Source organism: Pristiophorus japonicus, chromosome 18 (genome assembly GCF_044704955.1).
Source record: "Pristiophorus japonicus isolate sPriJap1 chromosome 18, sPriJap1.hap1, whole genome shotgun sequence".
Lineage (NCBI taxonomy): Eukaryota > Metazoa > Chordata > Chondrichthyes > Pristiophoridae > Pristiophorus > Pristiophorus japonicus.
The window spans coordinates 95,858,486-95,867,354 of NC_091994.1; the positions used below are offsets into that span (position 1 = coordinate 95,858,486).

General features: G+C 46.5%; 1 protein-coding gene across 3 annotated transcripts in view; it reads left to right on the forward strand.

Moving 5' to 3' along the window:
• rnf207b (ring finger protein 207b) overlaps positions 1-8,659 on the forward strand; it is an 85,035-nt gene extending 76,376 nt beyond the window's left edge. For all 3 annotated transcript variants that reach the window (XM_070860421.1, XM_070860422.1, XM_070860423.1), the window contains 4 exons: positions 3,017-3,068; positions 3,812-3,929; positions 5,882-5,977; positions 8,236-8,659. In XM_070860421.1, the coding sequence (XP_070716522.1) occupies positions 3,017-3,068; positions 3,812-3,929; positions 5,882-5,977; positions 8,236-8,419 (450 nt within the window). In that variant the 3' untranslated portion in view covers positions 8,420-8,659. The remainder of the gene's footprint in view (positions 1-3,016; positions 3,069-3,811; positions 3,930-5,881; positions 5,978-8,235) is intronic.
• Positions 8,660-8,869: the final 210 nt, after the last annotated feature.

Consider the following 8,869-nt stretch of genomic DNA (forward strand, 5'->3'; position numbering starts at 1 on the left):
GCGTATGTTTTCGAGCCACAGCTGGTCAAGTGATGGGCTCTTCTCTTGTCTGCCTTATCGTCGCCTAACCAGTCTTTGGTTACAAAGCTTTGCTGGAGACTTTCTATAAAGTCCTCCCAATTTTTCATCTGAGCCGCTGGTCGCCATTCTGTGGATTCTGTAATCCCGTAACTCGTCGCCACTGTAAAGTCCTGTCCCTGCAGTACAGATTCACACGAGGCACATACTGAAGTCAAGGTCACTCAGGACACAGCTCTCGAATGCCATACTTGCCTGAGACCTGTCCTTATATACCTGTCTGGGACAGGTATCCAGTGCCTCCTGCAAGTACACCCCTGGTGGTAAGGTAAGCGTGTGGTTACAGGTCATCTCTAGTTACAGTCACGTATAGCATGGTAAGATACGGTTATGTACAGTAATGTGAGATACATGACAGGAACAACTTGGCTAGAGGCTCAACTTGTTCTGGAGCACAAGTCTTCAGCACGACAGTCGCGATGCTGTCGGGGCACATAGCCTTTGCTGTATCCAGTGCACTCAGCCATTTCTTGATATCACGTGAAGTGAATCTAATTGGTTGAAGACTGGCTTCTGTAATGGTGGGGACCTCAGGAAGAGGTCGATTTGGCTCATCCATTCGGCATTTCTGGCTGAAGATGATTGCAAACGCTTCAGCCTTGTCTTCTGCACTCACGTGCTGGGCTCCACCATCATTGAGGATGGGGTTATTCATGGAGCATCCTCCTGCCATTAGTTGTTTAATGGTCCACCACCATTCATGACTGGATGTGCAGGACTGCACAACTTTGATCTGATCCGTTGATTGTGGGATCGCTCAGCCCTGTCTATGGCTTGCTGCTTCTGCTTTTTAGCATGCATGTAGTCCTGTGTTGCAGCTTCCCGGGTTGGCACCTCGTTTTTAGGTACACCTGGTGCTGCTCCTGGCATGCTCTTCTACACTCCTCATTGAACCAGGATTGGTCCCCTGGTTTGATGGAGATGGTAGAGTGAGTGATACGCCAGGCCATGAGGTTACAGATTGTGGTGCAATACAATTCTGCTGCTGCCGATGTCCCACAGCACCTCATGGATGCCCAGTTACTAGATTTGTCCTGAATCTATCCTATTTAGCACGGCGGTAGTGCCACACAACACGCTGGAAGGTGTCCTCAGGGTGAAGACAGGACTTCGTCCCCACAATGACTGTGCAGTGGTCACTGCTGCCATGGACAGATGCATCTGTGAGGACGAGGTCAAGTAGCTTTTCCCTCGTGTTGGTTCTCTCACCACCTACCGTAGACCCAGACTGGCAGGACTCGGCCAGTAATGGTGCTACCGAGCCACTCTTGGTAATGAACATTGAAGTCCCCCACCTAGTGTACATTCTGTGCCCTTGCTCTCTCAGTGCTTCTTCCAAATAGCGTTCAACATGGAGGAGTACGGATTCATCAGCTGAGGGAGGGCAGTAGGTGGTAATCAGCAGGAGGTTTCCTTGCTCATGCTTGACCTGAAGCCATGAGACTTCCTGGGGTCTGGAGTCAATGTTGAGGACTCCCAAGCCACTCCCTCCCCACTGTACCTGCAGCATGACATACCCAGGGATGGTGATGGGGCAGTCTGGGGCATTGGCTGAAAGGTATGATTCTGTGAGTATGACTATGTCAGGCTATTGCTTGACCAGTCTGTGGGACAGCTGTCCCAATTTTGGCACTTTGCAGGGTCGACTGGGCTGGGTGTGCCGTAGCCAGCACCGAGGTCGCTGCTGGGTGATCCGTCTGGTTTATTCTTCTTCTTGTTTCTCGTAATGGTTTGTTACAACTGAGTGGCCCGCTAGGCCAAGAGGGCAGTTAAGAGTCAACCACATTGCTTGGGTCTGGAGTCATATATCGGCCAGACCAGATAATGTCGGCAGATTTCCTTCCCTAAAGGACATTAGTGAAACATATGGGTTTTTATGACAATCTGATAGTTTCATAGTCACCATTACTGATATTAACTTTTTATTCCAGATTTATTTTTATTTAGCTGAATTTAAATGCCGTGGTGGGATTTGAACTCGGGTCTGTGGATCATTAGTCCAGGCCTCTGGATTACAAGTCCAGTAACATTACCACTCTGCTACTGTTCCTCTCAACTCCCCCATTCCAGACTAGGTGAAAACTTTTATTAAAATGCGAGTAGCGTTGATTGAGAGAATCTGTCCCAGAATTTGTGCTCTGTGTATTCCTTCCTGACCAACTAATGACAATGCTGAACTGAGAGCGTGAATAAACAACACAGACTGAGTAATCGCTGCCCCTACTCAATTTAAGCAAAGAGCTCTCCATTCCTCTTACTGTGGTCTCTTGTGCAAGGTGTCAGCTGTGGCTCAGTGATAGCACTCTTGCCTTCTGAGTCAGAAGGTTGTGAGTTCTGGTCCCACTCCTGAGACTTGACAACAAAATCTAAGCTGCCACCTCAGGTGGATGTTAAAAGATCCTGTGGCACTGTGTTGAAGAAGAGCTGGGGAGTTCTTCCTGGTAATCTAGCCAATATTTATCCTTCAACTAACATCACTAAAAAATGATAATCACAGTTCTGTTTATGGGACCTTGCTGTGCACACATTGGCTGTCACATTTCCCACAAGTGACTACACTTCAAAAGTACTTCATTGGCTGTAAAGCGCTTTGGGACATCCTGAGGTCATGAAAGGCGCTATATAAATGCAAGTATTTCTTTCTCCCCTTACCTCCCACCAATGACATCTGTGCCTTTAGCCACCTAGGCACCAGGCTAAACCCTCCTCCTCCTCTCTTACCACCCTCCTTAAAACCCATCTCTGACCAGTGTCACTTGTCCTAATGTTTTCTTCTTTGGCCCAGTGTACATGTTTTGGCTATGCCTCTGTGAAGCCCTTTGAGGCATTTATCTAAGTTAAAGGCACTAAAGAAATGCAAGTTGTCATTGAAGAGTGTTGCACATATTTATCAAACAGTAAGGATAAACTAATGCTCACTTTTCTGTTTGTTGCTCAGGTTTGGGAAGAAACATACCAGCGGGTAGCAAACGAGCAGGAGATTTACGAAGGTACTGATGCTCCATGTCTGTTTCTCACACACGTGTTCCTCGTGCGCCTGGCTGGCTGGATTGTTTCCTTTATTGTTCTTGTGGGAAGAGGCAGTGATGCAAAGTATTTGTTGTACCAGCGCACTATACTGGAGAACATAGTCACTGAGTTTATGATCGCAGCCAAATTCTGAGAGGGGTTGCCAAAACCATCCCCCCCCAACCCCAAAAATGTATCAGAATGCCTGAGCCAGCTCACAGCCCGACAGCAAGCCTGACTCCACAGTCCTACCGACAGAGATCTGTGCTCCTTCTTGGTCAGGTAGCTGTGCTGTGATTGAAAGAGGATGGGATACGGGAAGTTAAATAACTTTTAGAAGGGGGAAGTGAAATATTTGTATCTTTATGACTCAAACTGCCACCTGGTTTGCATGATTTCTTTTGCTCATATACAAGTAGCCTAAACATTCACTCCCACCACCACCGGCACACCGTGGCTTCACTGTGCACCATCTACAAGATGGGCTGCAGCAACTCGCCAAGGTTTCTTCGACAACACCTCCCAAACCCGGGACCAACTAGAAGGACAAGGGCAGCAGGTGAATGGGAACACCATCACCTCCAACTCACACACCATCCTGACTTGGACAAATATCGGCGTTCCTTCGTTGTCACGCTACACTGGAGTTTGCATTCATGTGACTGCAATAAAGTACAGCCTAGATCCTTATACGACTTCCACGTTTTATTATTATATTTTCCAGCACAACTGCATGACCTGATGCTGCTCAAGAAGGAGAACACGTACCTAACGACAATCACGCGCCAGATCAGCCCATACATTCGCTCGATTGCCAAAGTGAAGGAGCGTCTGGAGCCCAGGTTAGACATTCCCGTCATTCCTACTTTTTTTCCCCTCTCCTCCAATTCCCTGCGTTCCTTTCCTCTCGTGAAGGTTCCGAGTGTTACTGGGCTGGGTGTAGGGGCATCAGTCGCCCTCCGCTGGCTTATCTTCATCTACAGACCATAAAGGTTAGCTGCTTTTCTATTGTGGAGGCATCAAACCGGGTCTTAGCCTGTCTTCAGCTAATATCCACAGACACGGAGAGTTAATTCCAAGCAGGGCTCATTGGGTGATTGGAAATGGGAACCTGGAGACTGAATTTGCCTTCCCGTAACCCAGGAATGGAAACAAAAAAGAAACACATTTTCTCCATAACATTTTCATATATTTATATTCTTTTGAGCATAAAATAAAGAAACTGATTTCCGGGGTCCTTTCCAGCACTGTTCACATTGTGAATGTTTACTGATACAACTATGGTCAGTGCTCCTCTGAACTTTCTTTCTAAGCTGAAAATCAGGTGCCCTACAAACTCTAACTCCTTGCATTCCTCATATAGAAACATAGAAACATAGAAATTAGGTGCAGGAGCAGGGCATTCAGCCCTTCGAGCCTGCACCACCATTCAATAAGATCATGGCTGATCATTCAACCTCAGTACCCCTTTCCTGCATTCTCTCCATATCCCTTGATTCTTTGGCCGTAAGGGCCATATCTAACTCCCTTTTGAATATATCTAATGAACTGGCCTCAACAACTCTCTGCGGTAGAGAATTTCACAGGTTAACCACTCTCTGAGTGAAGAAGTTTCTCCTCATCTTGGTCCTAAATGGCTTACCTCTTATTCTTAGACTGTGAGCACTGGTTCTGGAACTCCCCAGCAACGGGAACATTCTTTCTGCCTCTAACCTGTCCAATCCCGTCAGAATTTTATATGTTTCTATGAGATCCCCACTCATTCTTCTAAACTCCAGTGGATACAAGCCCAGTTGATCCAGTCTCTCCTCATATGTCAGTCCTGCCATCCCGGGAATCAATCTGGTGAACCTTCGCTGTACTCCCTCAATAGCTAGAATGTCCTTCCTCAGATTAGGAGACCAAAACTGTACACAATATTCCAGGTGTGGCCTCACCAAGGCTCTGTACAACTGCAGTAAGACCTCCCTGCTCCTATACTCAAATCCTCTAGCTATGAAGGCCAACATGCCATTTGCCGCCTTCACCACCTGATGTACCTGCATGCCAAACTTCAATGACTGATGTACCACGACACCCAGGTCTCGTTGCACCTCCCCTTTTCCTAATCAGTCACCATTCAAATAATATACCTCACATTTATCCACATTATACTGCATCTGCCATGCATTTGCCCACTCACTTAACCTGTTCAAGTCACCCTGCAGCCTCTTAGCATCCTCCTCACAGCTCACACCGCCACCCAGCTTAGTGTCATCTGCAAACTTGGAGATATTACACTCAATTCCTTCATCTAAATCATTGATGTATATTGCAAATAGCTGGGGTCCCAGCACTGAGCCCTGCGGCACCCCACTAGTCACTGCCTGCCATTCTGAAAAGGACTTGTTTATTCTGACTCTCTCTTTCCCAGATTGGGTTAGAGTAGGAGACGGTGTGATCAGTCGGTGAAACTCCTTATTTTCCTCACTTTTCCTTCCTCCTACAAGCTTCAGGTTTTCAAGCTTGACATCATCTAATCACTACTTCCTCATCTCTTTTCAATCTTTATGCTGTCTTGCATTATAGACCTTGGCCCTTCACCGGAGTTTTTACATAGAATTTACAGCACGGAATCAGGTCCCTGCCAGTGTTTCTGCTCCACACGAGCCTCCTTCCAGCCTTCATTATCTAACCCCAATAGCATAACCTTCTATTACTTTCTCCCTTCCAATGGAACAATTTGTCACTCGATCTTTTGGCTTTAAGACACTGTCCATTTTACTGACACTCACACTTTGCTCATTTCTGGCAGACTGAAAGAGCCAAAGGAGGTGAAGGATGATAGAACAGATAACATGCTGAAGATTTATGACGAAAGCTCCATCGTGACTGCAGAGGGACAGCACAGGTAGGACCTCACTTGTAAAGTGCCATGAATACCATCCTAAATGGGTCAGGAAGTTTATCCAGTGAGTAGCTGAACCATACAGATCAGCAAGGTCTCAAAGAAAATCTTACATTTATATAGCACCTTTCATGACCTCAGTCCCAAAGTACTTTACAGCCAATAAAGTACTTTTGAAGTGTCATCATCATCATAGACAGTCCCTCGAAACGAGGATGACTTGCTTCCACACCAAAAAAGGATAAGTTCACAGATGTTTCAATGAAGGACCTAATATTCCAGGCCCCGAACTACATCTTGAAGGGTGGAAGATGCCTGTGCGTGGATTTTTTTAACGTGTGGTGGCCGTTGCACACCAGCCACCACACGGGCTTGACAGAGCCAGGTCTTGGTCCAGTGGCAAGGGTTAACCAAGACGACTGGAGATCTGCTCTGCTGCACGGACCTAGTGCGCACACATATCGCAGTGTAGGCTGGCCCATGCTGCCCCTAGTCCCCTGGCCCCAAACTCACGCCTCTCCTGGGCCCCAATCACATCCCTCCACGATCTCTCGCTGCTCCTGCTGTACCTGCCCACGCTCCAGTCACCGACCTGGACCTTGATGACGTCACTCTTCGCTGCCGCCGCCCTCCTGCACCAGCTCGCGCTGCTCCCGGGCCACCGCACCTCCATTCCTTTTATGGCCCCGACCTACCGCTGGTGTTCTCACACAGGTCAGGGTCTCCACGTTGTAATGTAGGAAACACGGTAGCCAATTTGTACACAGAAAGGTCCTACAAACAGCAGTGTGATAATGACCAGATAATTGTTTTTTAGTGAAGTTGGTTGAGGGATAAATATTGGCCAGGACACTGGGGAGAAGTCCCCTGCTCCTCTTTGAAATGTTGTCATAGGATCTTTTACATTCACCCAAGACGGCAGACGGAGCCTCGAGTTAAGGTTTCATCCGAAAGACAGCACTTCCGGCAGTGCAGCACTCCCTTGGTATTGCACTGGGAGCGTCAGCCTAGATTATGTGCTCAAGTCTCAGGAGCGGGACATGACCCCATAATCTTCTGACTCAGAGACGAGAGTGGTACCCATTGAGCCACGGCTAACAGATCTGTTGAGTTATCTGCAGTATCCTTGGCCTCAGGATCTGTGGTTAAGAGGGAAAATCAGCTTTCTCATTCCTCATCACCATCACTGCCAGAAAATATATTTACCAAGGTCAAATAGCCTACAGAATGCTCAGTCTAGTCTCATACATCATTCAGGTGCATTTTGGCAAGCCACCAGAGAAGGATTAAAGCATGGGAACATACTCTACAACCACAGCAGCAAGTGGTGCATGTGACTCATTTCCCAGAAGAGTGGCCTCACACCTGAGCTGAGCCCAGTTCTGTTCTCACCACAACAGTCAATGGCAGTGGGATCGTGGGTGTGCTATTACTGTGATGAATATCATAGAATCTTATAGCATGGAAGGATGCCATTTGGCCCATCATGCCAGTGCCGACACTTTAAAAGCACTATCCAATTAGTCCCACTCCCCTGCTCTTTCCCCATAACCTTGCAAATTTTTCCTGATCAAGTATTTATCCAATTCCCTTTTGAAAATTACTACTGAATCGCTTCCACCGCCGTTCCAGGCCGTGCATTTCAGATCATAACAACTCGCTGTGCAAAAATAATTCTCCTCATCTCTCCTCTGGTTCTTTTGCCAATTACCTTAAATCTGTGCCCTCTGGTTACCGACACTCCTGCCAGTGGAAACAGTTTCTCCTTAGTTTCTCCATCAAAACCTTTAACAAAAAAATGTCTGTGTATAATTTATAATTTTATTTCACTGATGTCTAACATTTAAGCTGGCAGTCCCTTGTGGCCAGTAAGTAAATACATTACCAGCCATGGTGCTGAGTGATGCATCATGAACATCCCAGTCTGTATTGAATTATTTGATTTCAGCTGGGATGAATTGGGGTGACCAGAATTGGCCTCACACCCCTGGGCTGGAGGGAGGGAGGTACAAATAAATCAGCCTGATTTTCTGCTCCTGATCAGTGATGTCTGCCAGAAAGTTCTTGTGTTTGGTCACTGGATGAAGGTGGGAGCTTCGCAGTGATGCTCACCGTTGTTGAATAGCCTGCTGACATTCGATAGCTGTCTGCTCACAGCTGTAGAACGAGTACTTGGACAAGATACTGGCAGCTGGATTTTAGTGGAGAAGGGGAGTAAAACCGAGAAAAGAAAAAAGTGTAACATTTTGATTCCCTTGTAGGAATGACCTCACATGCATGAGTGAAGACAATGAGAAACTGATTGACTACAAGGACAAGGTCATTGACAACCGAACTCTGAATATTCTGTCTGAAGATTCGGAGGTGAAATCCAAGGAACTGTACCGGACGACAAAACAGAAGAGTGGATTGGACAGCCCCGACAGGAAGGAGCTCACCTCATAGCACAGAAGCATGAGACACACCTCCTCCACTGAACTGTGGCAGCCCTCAGAATGTACATACAACATATTGACTTTCCACGGCTTTGATGTTCCCCATTTGATAACCGCAACCCCAGGTCTAGTTCACAAGCAGGAGATTCATATTTAAAAGTAGAGTATTAGATACCTGTAGATAAAAACATACATATTTGGTTCCATTATCTTTTAGCAGGGAATAAATCCCAAGTCGGTTTGCTTGTTATGTTGCTGTTTGCTCTAATTCTGGTTATCCTCACGTTTTATGCTGTTTCTTTTATCTCTGATCACAGCACTTTGTACTTACTTATTTAAACAAAGTGTTTGTCCTACAACGAGTATCACTGACATAATGAAGAACTGGTAAATCTGTGTAGAACTCAACACCTAGGAATTTTAATTTAATACATCACCCTCCTCTCTTGAAGCCATGGAT